The sequence below is a fragment of the Echinops telfairi genome, unplaced genomic scaffold, assembly GCF_000313985.2.
Source record: "Echinops telfairi isolate 266 unplaced genomic scaffold, ASM31398v2 ScPeMD7_18;HRSCAF=68, whole genome shotgun sequence".
Taxonomy (NCBI): Eukaryota; Metazoa; Chordata; class Mammalia; order Afrosoricida; family Tenrecidae; genus Echinops; species Echinops telfairi.
Window position 1 is genome coordinate 95248441 of NW_022103915.1, and position 23196 is coordinate 95271636.

Here is a 23196-nt window from a genome sequence, read left to right on the forward strand (position 1 = left end):
CCATTTTAGCAGAATTATATATGTGGTATACATTTAAAACACTGGATTAAGATGAAAAAACATAGTTTTCAATTACATGAGCATCTAAATAACATTTAAATGTTATTTAAACAGACTAACAATAACACAAACAACAACAGTTGCCTTCCTGGGGGTCAGTGCGGACAGGCATGGGGACCCAGGGTTCTGCAGGGTAAACGGCCCTGTAGGAGTTCAAGGCACTGACCTTTTAGAAGCAGGTGCCCGGGCCTTTCTTTTGAGGTGCTTCTGAGTGTGTTTGAACCTCCAACTTTCTGGCTAGTAGTTATTTGACCCATGTGTGCCACTCACAGGCTTTTTAGGTGGAGTAAGCAGGACAATACTGTGAATTTTCTAACTTAATTAAAGCTATTCTGCCTTCATAACACATATTCTAAGTGTGACAAAAAATTGCAGTAGGCTCGATGGAAAGATACAGTAGAACTCATAAACCCCTAGAGATGCTTATTGTAAGAGAACATGGTCTTATGTCAAAGCACAGGTATAGGACAGCTACCATTTTAAGCCTAGAGTGGCAATAGTAATATTAAAATGGAGAAAGGGAAAACAGAAGTATTTAAAATTTAGGAAGTTACAGGAGATATTAAGGAATTATTTTAAGATTGGTAAGTAATTTGGCTATAGCTAAAAAGTTGTTTGAAATTAAAATGATATAAAGTTGTTTAAAAGGAACTTATTTTTAAAATGGGCTTTCGCTCCATTTATTAGAAAATGGACTTGACCAAAACTACTGTATTTATTTTCTAGGAAGAAAATACAGTAGCTATGTACATAAATGGTGCAGGGGTCATGACATCTGACCTCTTTTCGCTTCCCATCACCGCACGCCAGAGATGAGACAAACCTCCACCCTCCATCTTTCTTTACCTGTTCTGACAGCAGCTGTTCTTCCCATAGCATTCTACATCTATGCTGAGTTCAATAATTGCTTGCAGACAATACTCAGCACATTGAGGATATTGCCATAGGTCCATAGTACTGTAGTAAGACCTCTCTGCAGCCACATGGTCCCTTGGCCACACCGACTGCTTCCATGGGCACAGAAGTCAGCTCCTCTGTTCTGTCTCAGAGTATCCGAGTCGTGGCCTCTAGTGCTTCTGATGTCAGCCTCTGGCACTTCAGATAGAGATCTCGAGCATGCTGCACTTCCTTCTGATGGCCCTGGGTTTTCCTTCTCTGCTTTTGCTGATACTGATGGCTGGGGCAGGAGGTCATTAAAAATAGCCAGTCCCCGCTACTAGTGTTACAGATCGCCTTATGTCATAGTCCCACCCAATCATTTGGTGGGAGTTAGGAGACATGGATTAAAAAAAAAGGTATTAAGAAATTACACTCCACCACACTATGACATAATAGTGGCATTACTAAAAATTAGAGTTACCCCCAATTCCATAATGGCAAAGCCATGCATTTGATAGATGTATAGGGCAAAGATTTCCTGCTGAACTTTTTCACTGTCTCTGTGACTTATTTCATTGTGAACCTTAATTTTTCCATAGAAGTTTTTCTACTCTAAAAAACAATTCCCTTTAGTAGCATTCTTCTAAAAATTCAGTCTCTCTCTTAGAAGATAACAGTCTTATTAAGTCTAATATTAGAGTTAGGAAAATATTTATAATAGATGTGGGATAAGCATTTTTTATTATTCTTTATTAACTTTATGGACCATTACTCTATAGTACATATATATATCCCACTAGTGAGACTTTGTTCTATTCATATTACTATTTACCTCTCACTTTCATAGCTATACATAAGCAACTATTCTATGTCTGAACTGCAACATTATTCTGAGCTACTTTTCTCCGCACAGTCTTGGCCTTGTGGTCTTCATTTAGCAGCCTACCTTCCTGGTCTGGTTGTCAACCCAGAATGATTCCATTTGAGGAATTTAGCTACTTCTTCTCATTTCTTTTACTCTCTTCTACTTCTCAGTTTCTTGTGCCTCTCTCTGCCCCCCCCCCCAATTTTACTAAGCCCCTTCTGGTTTCAGTTACGTATTTTTTATTCCCTTTTAATCCAATCTAAAATTTCCTTTGAACCGCTTAAATCATTCACATATTGCAATAGACAGTATGTTATTGGATTCTTACCATACTGTACATTAAAGAAATGACAGTAAATGCTTTTTTAAGTGCATTTTCCATTCATTCAAATATTTATTGAGCAGCTACTGTGTGCTAGACCCTTGGTGTGTAATTGGACCGACATCCCTGTTTTTAAGGGACTATAATGAAGGGGAAGAGAGACACTCTACTGGAAGGAGACAGACAATAAATGAGTAGCTTACTCACTCACGCACTTGCTGCCATCTAATCCATGCTGACTCATAGCCACCCTGCAGGGCAGGGTAGAACTGCTCCTGTGAGTTTCCGTGTCTGTTTACAGGAGTAGAAAGCCATATCTCTCCTGCTGGGTGGTGGTTTCAAACTGCTGACCCTGCAGTTAGCAACCACTAACCCACCAAACCTCCAAGTAGTATGCCAGGTAGTGGTAACTAATGCAGGGAAAACCAGTCAGGACAGGGGAAAACTAGGCAGTGTTCTGGGCAGAGATTTGGTTAAAATGTTATGTAGAGTGACCAAGGAAGACCTTGCTGAGAAAGTAGATAATATTTGAATAGAGAAAACTTATATTGTGGACAAGATCTTATTTGATTGATGCATTCGGCATTTCATATTTTTGTGTATTGTTAGAATCAAATCATTCTATGTCCTTGGTAAAGCTTTTAGGCTAAAATAACAAAATCCTCACATCAAAAACAATCATAAATCTAGGAACCATCCGTGTTTCTTTCATTTATTCAAACAAGTCTTCTTTATTCTGTATTACATTTCATCATTTTCATCTCTAAACCTCCCCACCCATTATATCTTGCTTCTAATACTGCATGTAATCCTCCTAATTGTTTTCTAAGCCCCCATTTTTGCCTATCCCCCTTTACCATCTGTATTGTTTAACATAATGAACTTTCTAAAATTTGGGTCTATTATTCTTTGGTATAATTCTTAGTAACATCCTAGAGTCCATTTTATCCCCTGACCTTGGCCTAGAAAATAAGAATTTATGAGAAGCGGAGTCTGGATAGACAGTTTGCTGGTCTTGAGAAAATGATAATGACAGGAAATTGTTTTCCGTTTATTATCACAGCAAGCCTGAGAAGGAAAAATAAGAAAATTGGTGTGGAAAGGCTTAGAATATGACCCGTGTCACTTTCCTAGTGGCCTTTATATTCCTTTTTACGCTGCTTCAGTTTATAATTCTCCCTCTATTGAGCACTCTCTTTACTAACTACTCTAAGAGCCATGGTTAGGTGCTGGGCCGCTAACCTCAAGCTCAGTAGTTCCAAATTACTTGCCCGTTCATAGGAGAAAAATGAGGCTTTTTGCTCTCATAAAGAGCTACAGTGCTGGAAACCCACCAGGGCATTTCTGCCCTGTGTTGCAGGGTCAGTGTGAGTCAGAATAGGCTTGACGGCAGAAGTTGTCGACTTAGTACTAATTCCTGCATTTCCTCGTGACTATTCAGTGGTTCGCTTTAAACTAGTATCTTCCCGTGCCTTTGTTAATTTATGCTGGTTGATAGGACGTATCGCCTTTATCATCGACTTCATTGGTCTCTCTTGTACCTGATTGCGAAGTGTTTCCAGTGGACTCCATGTCCTTTCCGTTTCATCCCAACTGCCATTAAACGGTTTTAGCCTCTTGAATGGCTCCATTAAAAATCAAAGCAACCTTACTGCTATTCTTTTAATTCCAGCTAGTAGCTACTCTGGCTACATTAAGTCCACATTATTTGACCTTAAAATATTGACTTTATATTTTAAGTGTCTAAATGTTTACTTACTATTTTTGTTCTATTAAAGTTAAAAGAATTTGACTATATCTAGCCTTTAATTGGTTGGATGGTAGTATTCTTTTATGTAGCAAATAGCTGTTTGAGTTCTAGCTTTATATGTGCTGTATGTGCATTCACAGAATGCAAAATTAGTATTGTAATATATTTTTTTATTTCAGCATAAGTACAATTTACAAATATACATTAAAAATTATGTATAGTATTATTTTATTCTTTGGCATATTTCTCATTTGAGTGAATTTATCTATTAAATCTATTTATCCCTGTTATAACATACCCAAAGTACATGAGAAGTCGCACCATCCTCACCTGCAAGAAACATTCTAGCCGTATTCCCTCCAAGACAGGCTTATTTGTTACTCTGGCGTCCGTGGTACTTTCAGTGTTCCTCCACCAGCACCAGTATTCAAGTGTAGCAGCATCAGTTCTTTTTTGTTTTAGCATGTCCTTGGAGTTTAAGGGAAAGATCATAATGTTTTCATGCAGTACAATACGTGCTTGGTTCTTTAACAACTATGATGAATAGCAGAAGGAACTAAGTAAGTAAGGATTGCTGTAATTGTGACCCATACAAAACACCAGCATTTGGGCTTGGACATAATTAGAGAAATAGCTTAAACACTTCAAAATAAGAGCCAATACATAGAGGTATGCCTTCGGTAGGCATAGAAATGAGCTTTATAAGAGGGATGAGTCTCCAATACCATACCCCCATCACCATTTCTGCAAGAATATTGTGGACCTTATCCAAATGGAAAATCTCAAGTCCAGTTCACAGACATTTTATCTAATATTTCCACAGATACTTGAATTAGATCTAAAATGCCCAGTTCACTTTCTGAAGAATCCACACAAAGGACAAAATACAATGTTGTGTATGTCTGTATATCGTTTTGCTGTCAGATCCTCCTATTAACAGTCCTCTTAGGAAATTACAAACATTTTCATCTCCCTTAGGTACCAAATAGTATGTCTCTGTTGATTTGTTGAGGTGTCTTTTCACTGTAGGGCTCCTAGAACTTGGAGATCTGTGGCGTTCCCTGGTTGTTGAGGATGAGGATAACCTTGATCAGGGCTGAGCTGAGCTGACCGGGTGGGCAGTAAGGGGCCAGGGCTGAGGCGAGTACAGGCATGTAAGCCTGCTCCACATCCATTCTTCTGCCTTCTTTATTCCTTGTGCAGCTTTCGTACACATGTGAGGTGACTGGAAAGTACCATGGCTTCAGTCAGGAACACCATAGTCCTCAAAGGGACATCTATTCTCTTCAACACTTTAAAGAGGTCTTGTGTAACAGATTTGCTAAAGGCAGTATATTATCTGATTTCTTTGCTGCCGAGTAAAATAAAAGACTTTAAACATCAGTCTTTTCTAAGGTGACCAGATTTTAACATTTGTAAAGCGGGACACCATTGACGGGTGGGGGAGGGGGGTGGGGTTCTTGATTAAAAATTTGGTTTATATGGAGCAACAAAAATTTTCATAGAATGCAAAATTAGTATTGTAATATTTTTTTTATTTCAGCATAAGTACAATTTACAAATATACATTAAAATTATGTATAGTATTATTTTATTCTATGGCATATTTCTCATTTGAGTGAATTTTTTTGAATAGATTGCTGTCGTTTAAAAGGTCATGAAATTTTTCACAAGAATTTGTTAAATTATATCTCACACATAAAATTATATTTCAAAGTCTCAACACTTAATTGTGATTTTTCTGATGTCCACACTTTATTTACCGTAGAACAAAACCCGGTCAGTCGCAACATTAGTTCCTGGTAAGGACAGCGCGTATTCCACAATTTTTAGTGCATTATTGTATGGAACTTGGTTTGTTTCAAAATGATGAAATATTTCTAACCATTTGTTTTCTATTGTGATTTTTGCTGATGCCCAAGATTTAACCTTTTCCTTATCAATATATTTTTTTAATAATGATACCTCATTAAAAAGATCATTTTCAGAAATATTACTATATGGGAAATTTTGCATAATATGATCGAATGATTTTTGCATATCATTCCAGTACTATCTACTAAGTTCAAGAAAATTTATGTACTTACGAAATAAATAAATTCCTTACCTAAATTATCTAAATAGCTGATTTGTTGACATCATATGTTTAACTAGCACTAGCATGCGCAATATGATGTGTATCATCTGAGAGACAGTTACAAAATGTTTTTGTTGTTGCCAATGCCAAAAAATGCCATTGTTCATTAAGGCCAAACAATGGTGGTCGAATTCTAACAACTGATCAACAATGCGAACTTTGATAAGCAGTTTTCAATAATCAGTTCTCAACAAATATTTGTTATTATTAAAGTTTGACATTATAAAATTAACAAAAATAATATAAAACTCATATCCTGGCGAAATAGCCACATGGCAGCCAAAAACCGTATCTTCCCTTCCCGTTCTCTCGCCATTCCCTAGCCTGTCATGCATTCTTTCCAAAACTCGGGACGTCTGGTCACCTTAGTTTTTTCTCCACTTATCATGATGTCTATTCGTCCAGTCGTGAGGACGTTTACATTCTTTATGCTAAGGTGTAATCTATACTGAAGGCTGTGTGCTCATCAGTGATGCTTCAAGACCTCCCGACCTTCAGCTAACAAGATTACGTCAGCTGCATAATGCAGGTAGTTAATGAACCTTCCTTCAGTTCTCATGCTGCATTCTTTGTAGATAGTCTGAAGTCACAAATTATTTGCTGAGTACAAATATATTAAGTATGGCAGAAAAGATAGCACCCTATTGCATACCTTTCCTGATTTTAAACCACACAGTATTCTTTTGTTCTATTAGAATGTTTGCTTCTTGGTTTACGTGCAGGTACATAACACCATGTACAAAACACTGTAAAGTGTTTTGGAATTCCCATTCTTCTCAATGTGGTCCAAAGTTTGTTATGATACATATAGTGAAATACCTTTCCCTAATCAATAAAAGAACAGAAAAACATCTTTCAGCCAAGATCCATCTAACATCAACAATGATATACCTTGTTTCACATCCTTTCCCAAATCTGGCTTGAAGTTCTGTCAGTTATCTGTCACTATATAGTTGCAGCTATTTTTAAATTTGCTTCAAATTTTTATTTGTGTGTACTATTAATGGTGTCCAATATGTCTGTATTCTGCTGTGTCACCTTTCCTTGAATGGGCACAAATATGAATTTCTTTTAGTCAATTGGCTATGTAGCTGTCTTCCAAATTTTCTTGGCATAGACGACTGGACATTTCAGCTGCATCCGTTTGTTGAAACACTTCCTTGGTGTTCTGTCCATTCCCGGAGCCTTGTTTCTTTGTCATATACTAGCTCCCAGAGCAGCTGTGTGTTCGCCAATGTTTTCTGTACAGTGACTATGTTTTCCTTCTACCTTTTTTTTTGCTTCTTGCATAGTTCAATATATTGTTCATAGAGGTCGTCAGTATTGTCATTTGAGGGTTGCATTCTTTCTTTCCTTCAAGTTGAGAAATGCCAATCATACTCTTCTCTTTTGGTTTTCGAACTCTAGGTCATGTGTATTTCATTATAATAATTTGTTATAATGAATAATTATTCATTATAATAATTTATAATAATAATAATAATCAAACTTCCCCGGAATATCATCAGTTGAACCCTTTTACTCTGATCACTTCAGTTACTCTACATTCAAGAGCAAGTTTCAGAGTCTTCTGATGGCCCTTTTGGACCTTTTTTTCCCTCCTGTTTGTTTGTTTGTTTGTTTGTTTGTTGTTTTAAATAAAGTTTGCTTTCCAAGCTAACATCCCACAAGTTGTCTGGTGTGCTTCACTTATTAGTATTCATTGTGTCAAATCTATTTTTGAGATGGTTTCTAAACATGATCTTGTAACTTCTTTCAGTTTCCTTCACCCTCAACTTGAACTTACCTATGAGTAATTGGCCGTCTGTCCTGCAGTTGACCTTGTTGTGATTGAGAACACAGAGCTTCATTTTCTCTCTCCAAAGATGTAATCAGTTTGATATTTGTGGATTCAGTTTGATTCCTGTGTAGTACATCTGGTGAGCCCCATATGTATAGTTGCAATTTATATTATTGAAAGGGTATTTGCAACAAATACATTGTTGCTCTTGCAAAATTGTATTGTGCAATATCTGGTGTCATTTCTATCCCTAAGGCTATAAATAGATTATTATTATTATTTATTGAGATTTAATACATATATCATGCCATACTTCAGTCACATCAAATAACATTGTACAATTGCTACCACAATCAGTTTCCAAACATTCTTTTTCTCCTAAGGCTATATTTTTGAACTACCAGTCCTTTGTATCCAGCATGGACTCTAATCACCAGTAATTATCAATAAATCTTGAGTGCATTTTTTTTTTCAATTTCAAACTGTAGAGGTTGGTAAAACTTGAATTTCTTGATGTTTGGCATTAGTGGTTGGTATATAAATTCAAATAATAATAAATCAAGTTAAATGCTCTTCCTACTAGGCTTAAGGACATTAATGTAACATCACACATCTTCAGTTTGTTATTTCTAGCATAGTACATAGCATAGCATGTAATCATTTAATTCAAAATAGGTAAAACCAAAATGAGAAGAAACTGCTGCAAACATCCATTAATAATTGGAACATGGAATGTACAAAATGTGAATCGAGGAACATTGGATGGTGTCCAAAATGAAATGCTCGATGATCAGTATCCTTGGCATTAATGAGCTAGGTATTGACCATTTTGAACCAGACAGGTAGCTTCATAAAGAGAGTTTGATATTTGGTACAAGTTTCCCCTCATTAATGTTTCTTATGACTGCGCGCGCGCGTGTGTGTGTGTGTGTGTGTGTGTGTATGTGTGTTTATATTGATTGGCTAGAGCTTTCTAAGTAATGTTAGGTAAAATTGGCAATCCAGGGTGTCTTTACCTTCTCTCTGAAATTAATGGAATTTCTAATGTTTTACAGAGAAGTATGATGTTGGCTGTTATTACGATAAGCAAGTGTTCTTGTGTTCTTTCTTCCCTCCACCTCAGAAATTTTCATGAATTTTGTGCCTGCAAGTGTTCCACAGTTGTTTTATTATTGAGATCATTGTAGATTATTCAATAAAGATGTGAGAAATACAGAGGAATCCTTTGTACCTTGTATCCAGTTTCCCCAGATGGTAACATCTTGCAAAATGATAAATCAGACCACAATCAGAACATTCACATTGATACAGTGCACTTCGTGTAGATTTGGGCATGCATGTATGGCTATGCAGTTATATCAAATGTGTAGGTATTTACTACCACAGACAAGTTCTGTCCTCACAGCAATCTCTCTACACCTACCTTCCTCCTACCCAGCCATCACTAACCTGGTCTCAATTTCTACAATTTTGTTGTTTAAAAAAAGTTAACATAAAAGGAGCCATAAAAGTGTGTAACTTTTTCAGTTTACCTTTTGTTATGTGGCTTACTTATCCAGGTATTTATCAAAGTCATTGAGTATGTCAATAATTTATTCCTTTTAATTTTTAAGTAGTTTTGTAGACTATGTGCTAAAGCGGGGGTCTTCAAACTTCTTAAACGGGGCCAGTTCACTGTCCCTCAGACCCGTTGGAGGGCCAGACTAGTTTTTAAAAACACTATAAACAAATCCCTATGCACACTGCACATGTATTATTTTGAAGTAAAAAACAAGCGGGGCAAAAACACCTGGCGGGCTGGATAAATGTCCTCGGTGGGCCGCTTGTGGCCTGCGGGCTATAGTTTGAGGACCCCTGTGCTAAAGTAACCATTTACTGAATGAGGGACATCTAGGCTATTTCCAGTTTTTGTGTGAAGTTAATAATGCTGTTTTGAACTTTAAAGTACAAGTTTTTCTGTGAATAGTTTTCCTGAGTCATAAGGCAGCTTGCATATTGCATTTTATAAGAAACTACCAAACTTTTTCTATAGTAGCTTTACTATATTATATTCCTAATGTACAATTGCCAGTGATAATATAGTTTCTGAACATTTTGTGTAATCGTTGTTCTTTAAGCCATCCTGCTAGATGTATAATGATAGCTTAGTGTGGGTTTAATTTCTGTTTCCCTAGCGATTAGTGATATTTAACACCTGGAGTGGACTGCTGCTGACTGGGGAAAGTGGGGCTATCTGATCCTGGAACCAACACCTTACAGCTTCGGAACCCTTACTTCCTACAGGGTCGTTATGAGTCACCGTTGGCTCCATGGCATTAGAGTTGCTGTTTGGTTTGCAATGTGCCTATTTGCCAGCTGTGATTTTTCTCAGGTGCTTGCTTGCTTTTTAAACTGTTGGGTTTGAGAGTACTTAAACTCTAATTCTGTGCACTGGTCCTTTTAAAGGACCCTGGGTGGCTCAATGGGTAAGAACCAGGCTGCTAACCAAAAGGTTTACAGTTCAAACTCACCAGTGTGGAGAAGGACAGGGCAGTCAGCTTCCACAAAGATTATATATCGTCTTGGAAACCTTTTAGGGCAATCCTACAACAAACGTCTTGGCAAACAATACAGTAGGAATTTTATGGTGGAAGTTTTGCTCTGTATTTCCCAAGATATCTTAGGAAGCTTTGTTATTTATTATAAATACACTTCACTCTCCTTTTTAAAAATTTCCCGTTAATATTTATTCTGAAATTTCATTTAGGAGAAGGAAAAACAGTGGAGAAGTGGGGAGAAAGGCTGTCATTGATTTTAAAATCTATTCATTTAAGTTTTTCAAAACCTATTCACATAAACTCTTTGTGTTCCTGAGCAATTTTTAATTTATCATTCAAACTCTAATTCACATATTTTGGTGGGAGAATCTCCCTTTATAAATCTTGATCTCCCAGGCTCTCACAGCAACTAATCTACTATGGGGCAGTGATATTATTTAATGACTAACACCAGCATGGCTGGTAATAAGTATATTGAAGGCTTACGATGTGTTACCCCTAGTTCGAGTATTCTGCGTGTTTTAAGTCATTTAACTCTCAGATGTCAGCTGGGTAGCAATGATAGAAATTGAATGGGAAACCCAGCCAGTCTTGGCTGCAAAGCCCACATGCTTAATTGACTGTTTAAATAATAGTACTAGCTTGCATCTTGGTTGGAAAATGTGTCATTTTCATGGCTCAATTTATTTTGGTATTGGGGTACTCTTGATCATCTCACAGGAGTTAGAGAGTGTTTATAATGTGAAAATCTTCTCACTACGTTTCACCTCTTTTTCATAGGCTTGGCACAGTAGAGAAACCTCATCTCTCTCCCTTGATTTTTATCAGATTTTAATAATTTTATGTAATGCATTTTTTCTAAGATCAGTTTTATCTTTCTTAAGGTCCAAAGTTCTCCTGTTTAGCAATATATATTCCATTATTTAACATTTATTTAACAGATATTAGCATGGGGATTTATTCTTTTGATCATCACCAGATTGATAAACTTACCTTTTCTTCAGTGGGGGGGGTGTTGAATCATTTTATTGGGGGCTCTTACTACTCTTGTTAACAATCCATGCATTAATTGTATCTGACATATTAGTACATGTATTCTATCGTTCTTTTCTAGACATTTACTTTCCATTGAGCCTTTGGGATCCGCTCCTCTTTTTTTCCCTCCCTCCTTCCCCGCACCCCCAACCCTTGTGGCCCCTGGATTGTAGATTGTTAATTATTTTTAAATCTCACACCAACTGCTGTCTCCCTTCGCCTCTGGATTCTGTTGTTCTTCCCCCTGACTGGGGATATATGGTTATGTGCCATTCATTGCGATTGGTGCCCCACTCCCTCCCCACCTTTTCCCCGCTTCCCCCTACACTTTTGGTATCTCTATTCCCATACCTGTTACTGGGCTCCATGTATTGTGAGTTTTATCTCTTGCTTATATCTATATACATTCTCTCGTCTAGTTTAGATTGGGAAGCGGCACTGGGGTCATGATAGTGGGGGGTGAAGAGGCCTCGAGGGATCAGAAGTATATCTTATTAAAATATTAGTGGTTCCAAAGTATTTATTTAGTTAGACAAGAATTTAGAGTTGTAACAAACTTGCTTATATCTGTCATGGAATGCAAGGCTGTCCTACTGATAACTTCTGCATAATTTTATCTGTCCTCCTTTATTGTAGTCAGCTTATTTCAGTGGGTTCTAACTAGTCTTATTGATAACAATTGTATTCACCCCAAATTTGGTCAGCTCTGCTTGTATGTAAATGTCTTAATTTTGGAAGATTCAGGTTGCATCAATGTTTAACTGCTTTTGAATTTGTGGTAGTTTATTGCTAGTGTTAGAATTATTTTTCAGTTCAGAATAAGTAATGTTTCTTTTCTAATCCCAGTACACTTGTAGTTGGTCAAAAGTTTCAAAGGTTATAGCTGACTATAAAGAGTAACTCTTTAACTTAATTGTCCTTTATTAGTCGGCCACATTGTAAATGGATTAATTAAGCATTTACTGATGTTGTATACTTTGGTTACCAAGTTTTTGTTTGTTTGTTTTTTAATCATTTTATTGAGGGCTCATACAACTCGTCATAATCTATCCAGCCGTCATCCATTGTGTAAAGCACATTTGTACATTTGTTGCCACCATCATTTTTGGTTACCAAGTTTTTGTAGATAACATTGGTGAGTTTGTCTCAACATTTAAAATTCCCTATACAGTAATCATTTAAACTCTGCCTATTTAACTTAATAAGAGCTCTTTTCTTTTACCTAGATATATAAGTGAGATTACTGATACACTTTGTCGTTTATGAATGTCCCTCGGGGTTACTATGAGGCTCTGATGAGATGTACATAGTTCCACAATTACTTACCTCCAGAAAGAAGTTTATTCAGCTATTAATTAGGATTAGTTAATTATGTTATTCAAGTTTAACAAGAGGAGACTAAGTAGTTTTAAGATCATGTTTTAATAGCTTCTGGCAATTGACTTAGAAATCTTACCAGAATTCAGAATTAATCATTTCCTTTTATACTATATCTTCTCTTATAAGGCAACTCTTATAAGGAAGATTGATATAACCACTTTAAGCATATAAGGAGCCATTTACGCTACTAGATTGTTCAGTAATAGATATAACTCTCTATTGAACAGAAACAATGTATCCTTTTGTCTAATTTTTTTCTGTAAACAATTCACATGGTAATATTGGTTAGCTTGGTTGATTGTAATTTTTTGGCATTACGTTTACAACTGCCATTTTCTATAGATTGCTGATTTCAGCAATCATGACTGTGGTACACCCTGAGATCTGCTTCCTCTATTCCTATGATTATTACAATGAAAATACAGAACTCATCGAGTGAAACACATAGTAACACAATGTGCTAACATAAAGACATTTTATGCTGATATAATTTAGGAACAGCAGTGGAAAGGCAGCAACAGAAAACACAATTTATCAGAATCTTTTCAGCCCTTAAAACTGTGATTTTTAGGGATACAGAGTTATTTATCATAAGATGAATAATAATCTTGAAACATTCTTCTGTCTCCTTTTTTAATGCAATTTTCAACCCCATTCATTTTTTAATTTACAGCAGATACTTGTTATCCCTATTAGTTAATCAAGCCCTCTGTAATCTGATGAGAGTACCTTTTTTTTTTTTTTTTTTGAAGTGCTACTTCAGGGCAAAAGAACTACTCGTATATTATGTGACTGGTGACAAATTGTTATGCTTTGAGCATGGGACTGTGAGAATTACATGATTGTTGAGTGGTTCAGAATATTCTAGGAGGCACAATGTAAAAATTAGCTATAAATAGGGTATGTGATTACGTTAATAGACTATCCAGCCCTTTTCATCACACTAATTCCTAAATCTATAATAGCTGCTACTATACTAGCCTTTCCCTAAAGTATGATTTGCTTTGTTTATATCTTTAATTTTCTTATGACCAAAGTTTTTTCCCCCAATAAAAAAAATCAAATCTCAATGAACTCTGATTTTAGTATCTAGATAATACAGATGTTTTATTGTGTTTTAGATGCAAGCTAACACACCAAATAGATTCCCTTTTAATAATTTCTATACAAATTGTTGTGTAATTTTAGTTTTTCATTAATCTGATTGTTAAAATTATACTTCTGGGCATCATAAAAAATAAAAAGCAAACTAAGGAAGTACTCCAAATTCAGAAAGACTAGAGAGAGGTTGTGATGTACTGTTGAGTTGAGTTCAGCTCATAGTAATGTCATGTAACTGGAACATTGCCCTTATGGCTTTCTAGACTGCAGTCTTTTGTGGGGACCAGATCTCCCATGTTTTAGTGCCACTGGTGTGGAGCATCAACTCAAAATATTTATGTGTCTTTTAAATGACTGAGTGAGTTTGAACCTCCACCCCTTTGGTTAGTAATTTAACCATTGTACCACCAAAACCAAATCAAAATAAACCTGTTGCCGTCAAGGTGATTCTGACTCATAACGTCCCTACAGGACAGAGCAGAACTGCTACCAAAAAATATGCAGGGCTGTAAATCTTTACGGAAGCCGACTGTCACATCTTTCTCCTACAGTATGTGGGTTCAAACCGCTGATCATTCTGGTAAAGCTGAGCACTTTAAGTAATGCACCACCTTGGCTCCGTCAAGAGATACTATAAATAAATAATGCACAATCTTAGATTGCATCTTAAATTGGAAGTTTTTTTGTGTTTTAATATTAAAGGACTGTGATAGTCTGGGTAGACTAGAGAAACAAATTTATATACAAGCGCAGTTGAATATTAAGAAAACAGCCCAGTCCAAATCAAGTCCATAAGTCTGATATTAGCCTATATGTCCGATACCAGTCTCTAATGTCCTTTTCAGACTCATGCAACACATGCAATGATGCCAAATGCTGGAAGATTACAGGCCAGTGGATAGAAAGTCTTGTGGATCCAGTGGCGGTGGAAGTATCTCACACTGCCAGCTCCAGGGCTCTGGTTGCATCAGTGTTGCTCCATGTCTCTTGTCATCAGGAATGTCTTTCTGGGAATGTGTGTCCGCCTCCAGGGAGGAAGACAGGCGTTCCCAGAATCCTCAGGAAAAGGCCATGCCCACACAGAGACCTCATTGGCTATGACCTGATTGACAGGCTAGGCTCCACCCCTTTTCAAGTTGACAGGAGATTATATAACTGCCGCAAGGACAGTAGACAGTACTTGTAAATTTCTTTCAAGTGGTTTTTAATAAATAAAATGTTAATACACAGAGAATGTTAATAATAAATATGGCTAATCTAACTAATGGGTTACACAGGAATTTTCTATATTACGATTGCAAATTTGGTATAAATTTAAAGTTATTTAAAAATAAAAACCAGAGAAAAGGAAACAAAAGTATATTTTACCACATAATATGTGATGTTCTTTACATCAGTGTTCAGTGATTCCATTAAAATTATAAGATATTTAATATCACTATTCCTATTTTAGCTATGTAGAAAACTAAGACATTTTTGAAGGCTAAGTAACCACCAGCATTCATATATTGAGAAAATGACAAATCGACTATTTGGGTTCTATAATCATTAAATCCTCAAACAAAATGTTAATGGGTCTTTTTAAGAGTTCAGGAAAGTGGCCTTTAAAAGTTAATTTTTTTTACCATGCTTCTTCCATTCTTCCACATGTAATTCTTGATATATTCTTTTGTAAATGTAGTAGGCAATCAAAAGGGCCAGATATGTATATTTTTTCAAATGGGAATATAAAATTTTCTGTACTCCCACATAGATGCATATATATATATTTATATATATTAATCTGTATAAATTTTGTAAGTCTTTAGTTTCTATATTGAATGACCTTGTGAAATAGACTAAGTAACAAGACTTCTTTATTAAAGATATGGGGAACTATTCCATAATTTAAAAATAACAGCTCCTAATTCACTTTAGTGTATATATAAGATACATTTGATAAATGTATAGTAATTTCTGGATTTGGTTTTTGACAGGTGGTTTTGGAATGTATGCTTAAAAAGGACCTCATTTACAATAAGGTCACTCCAACATTTCACCACTGGAAGATAGATGATAAAAAGTTTGGCCTTACCTTTCAAAGTCCTGCTGATGCTAGAGCTTTTGACAGAGGTATTCGAAGAGCGATAGAGGATATTTCCCAAGGTAAGTCTTCCTGACTTTTCCCCTAATTTATCAGTTAGGCAGAGTACAGGCCATCTCCCTAAAAGTTGACTCAAACCCATGAGCTCACTCTGGGTAAAGATAAAATAGTATACACCTTAGCCTCTTTTGTATTTGTTAACTCCCCTCCCCCTCCCGCCCCCAAATGCATGTATTACCTTCGAAAATCTCATCAATAGCAGCCTTCAGAATAAGGAAAGTATATTAAAATAAAAGTCTGAAGAAACGAATCACCTTTATGATAGATGAAATCATACAAGGAAAGGAGGACAGAGCAGAGAGCATTCACAAATCCTAACATGGTGGGGCGTGTGTGTGTGTGTGTGTGTGTGTGTGTGTGTGATATTTTATCAGCCACACCCTCGTTTTAGTAGAGCGAATCTTTAATACCCAGATATATATAAACTTTTAAACATAAAAGTTTTAAACATAAAGCATGTTCTCACCCAAGATTGGAAACACTGCTTCCCAAAAGGAAGAAATAACTAAAATTTGATTTGTTTTTCTAATTAAGGGAAAGAAATGACTTCTCAGCTCAAGTGTAACTAAGGAAAAGATCTATAATAATGTAAATGACCTTCTATCAGAGGAGGCTTCAAAAAGTTCATGGAAATATATTAAAAGATAATGAATTTTTCCACGAGCTATTTGATGACCCTTTATATGAAATAATGGCATCACAGTGTACTAGACTGCATTGTGATTTATGTATTTTGAAGATGGCATTTCAATTCAAAAATTTGTTGACATGAAATAATTATTAGTGCAACCTTGGGTGAGAACATGGAACTGCTTAGTACTATCAGTGTTTTGTTAGGACATGAAAGTCTGATTAAATTTTTTATTTATTAACTTTAAAGGGTTGGGATTTGAGTATTGAATGGGGTATTGTTTAATTTTTATTACAGAAATCTGTAAAGTCTCTGTAGATGAATATTTCTCAACCGTGGCTACATGTTTGAATTACCCGGAGAGCTTTAGAAAAACATAGACTAACTGGTTTCCACTCAATTCCAATCGAATCTAACAATCTAGACTCTAGGGCAGCGGTGGGTCACAACCCCTGGGGGTCGAATGACCCTTTCACACGGGTCACCAGATTCATAACAGCAAAATTACAGTTATGAAGTAGCAACTCTATGGTTGGGGGTCACCACAGCATGAGAAACTATTAAAGGGTCACAGCATTAGGAAAGTTGAGAACCATTACTCTAGAGAATAGAGTTGAGTTATCTCATATTTTAAAAGCGCCACCAAATAATTAAAATGTGATAAAGAATCACTGTCCTAGCTAGGTAATGCTAATTTCCATTAAAAAGTGGGGAGGAATGAATTATAGATCCTAAGATTCTTTAGATCCTCAAACCTGGCTGCAAGTTAGGATCACTTGGGAAACTTAATTTTTTAAAAGTCTTAGATTTTACACAGATTTTTTTAACACCTTTGATTGAGTATCATAAGCCATCATTTGTATGTTTTCTACTAGCTCTCCATTTGATTCCAATCTTTAGTTAAGTTTGAAAAACCAGAGCTTTAAAGTGAAAATCATTAATTCATGCCTGCTGAATTTTATATTTCACTGAAGTTTCTAATTACTTTTAAGTACATACTCAAGTTCCCATTAATAGTCCACTTTTCCAAATAGATTGGCTACAGGGTTGTAAAAAGTGACTTCTGAGAGGAAGTTTACACATTCCTAGTCAGGTAGAGCAGCTGACAACTCTCAGTGACCGTCTCCTTATTTTTTAAAAATTATCAGCTGTTAAGCAACCTTTAATAGGCCATTACTTTTTCTTATATAGCTGTCCATGCAAATCAGAATAAACCTTTCCAGAAGGCAAATTTCTTATAACTATGCTATATTTTCTCTGTGTCTAGGGGTAACATAAACTCAGGACACATTGTCTAAGGCAAGAGTCTCCTTATTAATGTGTTAAAACAAACAGCACTCTTGTGTACCAAGAAAAACTACAGTGAGATATTGCTTCACAGAGCTGAGTTATTAATAATTGGTCAGCAACTATTAATAGTCAACTAAAGTTCATTTGCTTTCTGCATTGAAGCAACCAAACTCTATATACTGTTTCCAGAATCAGAACAATCAGAAAAACTGAATAAATTATATGAGGGCATCTGGAGTACTTGGGTGGTACTAATTGTTGTGCACACTTTGCTGCTAACTCAAAGATTGGAGATTTGCATCCACTCAGAAGCACTTTGGAAGAAAGGTCCAGCAATCTTCTTTGGGAAAATCACCCATTGAAAGCCCTGTAGGGTACAATTCTACTGCAACACACAGGGGGTCGCTGTGAGTCACTTGACTCAATGGCTGCTCATTTTTCAAACTGAAGTATCTCCTTAACACCTGAAGAATGTGGTGTCTAGTAGTTTTCACAGAAATTTCTAAGAAATCTGGAGCAGGCTTGCTAGAGATGGTACATTTTCAGAGAAAAATCTTTGTTCTACTTTTTTATCATAGGGGCAAGTGTGAGTGGTCAACAGATAGAGATTGAGGCAGCCAGTATTCAAATGGTGTCATCAATAAGGCAAAGAGTTCGTGCTTAATTGTCTTTTCCCTGTTCTGTTAGGATGCCCAGTATCACAAACTGAAGCGGAAGGACCTGAAGATGACTTACAAGTAAGCAGTTGGTCTTGAAAAATAATTTCTCCATGTAACACACATGAAGAATATAGGTGAAACTTTTATCCTATAAGTAAATAATGCATATAAATTATTTTGTTAATCACTAAGACAATCCTACCTATCCCCTACCCTCCAAAAAAAATAGAATATCTGTATAAACTATTTACAGGATGGTAATTACACATGGTCAATAAGCATATGGTTGCATACACCGTATTTTATCTCACTATTAACCAGTAGTACAGATTACTGCAGGTTAATGCTTTTCCATTACCAACATTTTTTTAAATGCTATATTACACTCCTTCATGCTGTATCTTTAGTTGATAACGGATCCCTTGTTAAAGAAAGTATAGATGGTGCTGTTTTTCTGGAAGACAATTTGGTAGGATATATTTAAAACTCTTAAAAATTGAAACTTTCATGTCTGTTGGTCTAATGGTTCCATTTCTAATAAGCTGTAGTAAGGACATTGAGATGTACAAAATTTATATGTAGAGATATAATATCTGTGTGTATATGTTGTATGCAATCAATTGGTTCCAACTCATCGAAAGTCTGTCTGTACAGGAGCAAATAGTCTCCCTCAAAGTGGCTGATGCATTGGAACAGCTGACCTATTGCTTACTGGACAGTTTTCACTAGAGCTTCTTGTGTATACACGTACACACACACACACACACACACACACGTATTTGTAAAACACTCTTAATAAGTTAACTATCTCCACTAGCACTAGAATAGTTTAATAAATTATCTTTTAGACATACAGTCACTAGAATTTTTATTGCTTATGAACCTGCTTACAGGATATTGAGCAATAAAAACAAAAGGTATATTGCACTGTTCTCATGACTCAGCTAAAATGTTAAAATTTTTATTGCAGCTTTACAATTGTTAGTTCTGAACATCTTTAAAAAAAATTCTTATGTGTCTTTTAAGGCTTTCTTTCCCCCCCTCAATATTCATACACATACTTTGTGTTAAACATTTGGTATTCATACTAACAAAAGTAGTTGTGATCTAAAGAAATAGCAATATTTTTGTTCCCATATTTAAATATTTTCATTATCAGAAAATAAATTCATTTTTTAAAATTTGAAGGCAAGTTTACAGAAAAGCCATGAACATAATGCCATCCATTATAACCATTATTATTTTAGGTATTTTTTCAACTTTTTCAGTTTTTAACATTTCAGTTCTATTCTTATTTTGCAAGCATATAAGCCTAATAACTATCAACCCTATCGTGTTTTTACAAGTTCTGATATGTGTATATGAATGCATTTCATTCATTGATGCTTAATTATTTGTTTTCCAAGGTTTTGTTTTATTTTCTTGTCAATCTAAACATAGGACTGGGATTAGGGCAAACATTTTCTGAATTGTTCTTCGGTGAAAATAAATGCTTTTAAAAAATAACATTTTCACATACTGATATGATGCGCCTTTCATAATAGTTATATTTAATACACTTCTGTTTAGTTTTACCTAATTTCTATATAGAAAATTCTGTTTTCATAAACTTGTATGGTACCCAATATATCACAAGACTTTGCATGTAGCATTCAGTAAAAGCTATGGTTCATTTTCGTAATTGTGTTCACTGCCGGTATCACATGGAGCTTTGGTACAATATACAGAATAGGGAAGATATGAATGGAAAGTAATAATTTTATCACAGAGTCAGACAAAAATAGTACAAGAGGGGAGAGCAGAGGCTAGTAAAAACGGTTCATGTAGAAGAAAGGCTAGAGCAGTCGTTCTCTTGGTGGTAATGCATCTCCTCTGCTCTCAGTCCATCAGGTTACAAGGTTATACACATTAAGTACATACCTAAAGAAACTATATTTTACCTTCCTTGGGCACTAAAGCACTTGCTTGGTTTTTATTCTCACACACATGCACACACAAAATAGTAAATATGTAATGTCATTACAGGCCTTAGTATTAATTAGGCTTTCCTTTAAGTCAGCAGTTCTCAACCTGTGGGTCGTGACCCCTTTGGGGGTTAAACAATCCTTTCACAGGGGTCACCCGATTCATAATAGTAGCAAAATTACAGTTATGAAGTAGCAACAAAAATATTTTTATGGTTGGGGGTCACCACCACATAAGGAACTGTATTAAAGGGTCATGGCATTAGGAAGGTTGAGAACCACTGCTTTTTTTTTTTAATTGGGGGCTCATACAGTGCTTATCACAATCCATACATACATCAATTGTGTAAAGCACATTTGTACATTCGTTACCGTCGTCATTCTCAAAACACCTGTTCTCCACGTAAGCCCCTGATATCAGCTCCTCATTTTTTCCCACTCCCTCCCCGCTTCCCCCTCCCTCATGAACCCTTGATAATTTATAAATTATTATTTTGTCATATCTTACAATGACCGACATCTCCCATCATCCACTTTTCTGTTGCCCGTCCCCCCAGGAAGGAGTTTATATGTAGATCCCTGTAATCGGTTCCCCCTCTCTCCCCTACACTCCCGGTATCGCCACTCACACCACTGGTCCTGAAGGGATCATCCGCCCTGGATTCTGTGTTTCCAGTTCCTATCTGTACCAGTGTACATCCTCTGGTCTAGCCAGATTTGTAAGGTAGAATTGGGATCATGATAGTGGCGGAGAGGGGAGGAAGCATTTAGGAACTACAGGAAAGTTGTATGTTTCATTGTTGCTATACTGCACCCTGACTGGCTCCTCTCCTCCCCGAGACCCTTCCGTAAGGGGATGTCCAGTTGCCTACAGATGGGATTTGGGTGCCTACTCCGCACTCCCCCTCATTCACAATGATACGATTTTTTGAGAATCACTGCTTTAAGTATAATTGAAATTGAAGACAATTTTTATACTAAGTTTAACCCTTGGTTTTGTTTTGTTTTTTAACCAAGAAAAAGTTTTCATGCCAATAGAAACAGGTTTTCATGCCTTTTTATAAATACTGTTTATTTTAGTGGAGTCTAATTCTTATCCTTTGGGTTGCGCTGTACTTAGGGAGTTATTTCTTACTAAAGAGAATGTGATGGAGTGTGGTGGGTTCTGAGGATACTTCCGTTTGCCTCTCTTTCATGGGTCACTTACTGTAAAGGATGCCAGCTGCTATGACATGTGGACACTTTTGGAATCCAGGAGAGCGTTTGTGTCACAAGATGAGCTGAAGTCCTCTCACAATAGTCACCTAGTAAACTGCCCCAGAATCATTTTATCTTATTTTTACCACTTCCTTTACAGCTGGAAGTACGTTCACAGTAAAGAAATCTTCTTTACTAGTTTAAAAAAAATTCTGAACCCAATTATTTAATATAATTACCTGAGTTACAAGAGAAGAGGAAACTACTGAGGTGTTAGCTAATATGTGAGATAGTTTTTTCTGAACATCCTATTTTAAATATTTTGTAAGGAATCAATCTCAAAATTATAATTGCCCAAGAAAACTCTTAAATTTACCTTCCCATAGTCCCATGGAGGACCCCTGTTGGCCTAGTGGTTACATATTGGCTGTTAACATCAAGGTCAGCAGTTCAAACCACCATCAGCTCCGAGGGAGGCAGATTGGGCTCGCTACTCCTATAAACAGTTAAGCTTCCTGTCCTATAGGGTCACTATGAGTTGGCATTGATTCTGACACTTAGTAAAATTTCCACGGCTGTAAATTTTACAGCGTTGATAGTCTCATCATTCTCCCATAGAGCGACTGGTGACTTTGAACCTCTGACTTTCCAGTTAGCAACCCAATGCTTAACTTAGTGCCACCTTTATAGCATGTTTTTCTTCACAAGATGCCATTGTTCTAGAGGTTAGTTCATTTTTTAATATACTAGATGACACAAAGTAATCTTAATTTTTTAACCACTTGTAATAAAGTACGTTATGCCATAATTTCCCTTAGGAGTTTCATCCAAGCACTTTGAGATTATTTTGTATATAGGTTGATTGTGAATTAATGTAGTGGCTATACTAGGTATATGATAATGGTCATTATGTGCAATGACAAAACGATTTTTTAAAATAACCCATTTATTATTTTTTAACTCAAGAAGTAATGGTTTTACTTATTTAAATCATAAACATCTTTAATCCAATAAATATCAGATTGGAAATGCTTTCCATTTTGAGTATTCATTCATTCATTCATTCAATAAATATTTAAGTGCCTAGTCTGTGCCAATGAGAGTGTGAGCCATTTGCTTGCTTGCTGATGGGTCACTCTGTCTTCAGCACTTTGAGGTTTTCTTGGGTAGAACTAAACAAGGAGGTCTGCCTTTGGAGTATTTCATAGCACCACATTTCCATTTAGCATCCTGTCTTGCTTTTCTTTATATTTCTGTACATTGCTAATACATATATCATAGTTGATAAGAAAGGTTTTATCAAAAGTTGATTTAAAATCTGAATATTTATTTAACCTAACATTTAATAAAACAAGAATATTTAAGATTTTTGCTTCCTCTATTTTAATGAGCCAATTAGTAGTTGTTTGATTTTTAATGCTAGGCTATGTTTATTCTAAAATAATTTTTCCAGTGTTTTCTAGTTA

At 36.0% G+C, this 23196-nt stretch overlaps 1 protein-coding gene across 1 annotated transcript in view; it reads left to right on the top strand.

Moving 5' to 3' along the window:
• The window catches only part of SPRED1 (sprouty related EVH1 domain containing 1), a 97815-nt gene that overhangs the window by 57475 nt on the left and 17144 nt on the right, over nucleotides 1–23196 (top strand). Inside the window, exons 3-4 of the mRNA XM_045287992.1 lie at nucleotides 15823–15991; nucleotides 18598–18647. Of these exons, the coding sequence (XP_045143927.1) occupies nucleotides 15823–15991; nucleotides 18598–18647 (219 nt within the window). The remainder of the gene's footprint in view (nucleotides 1–15822; nucleotides 15992–18597; nucleotides 18648–23196) is intronic.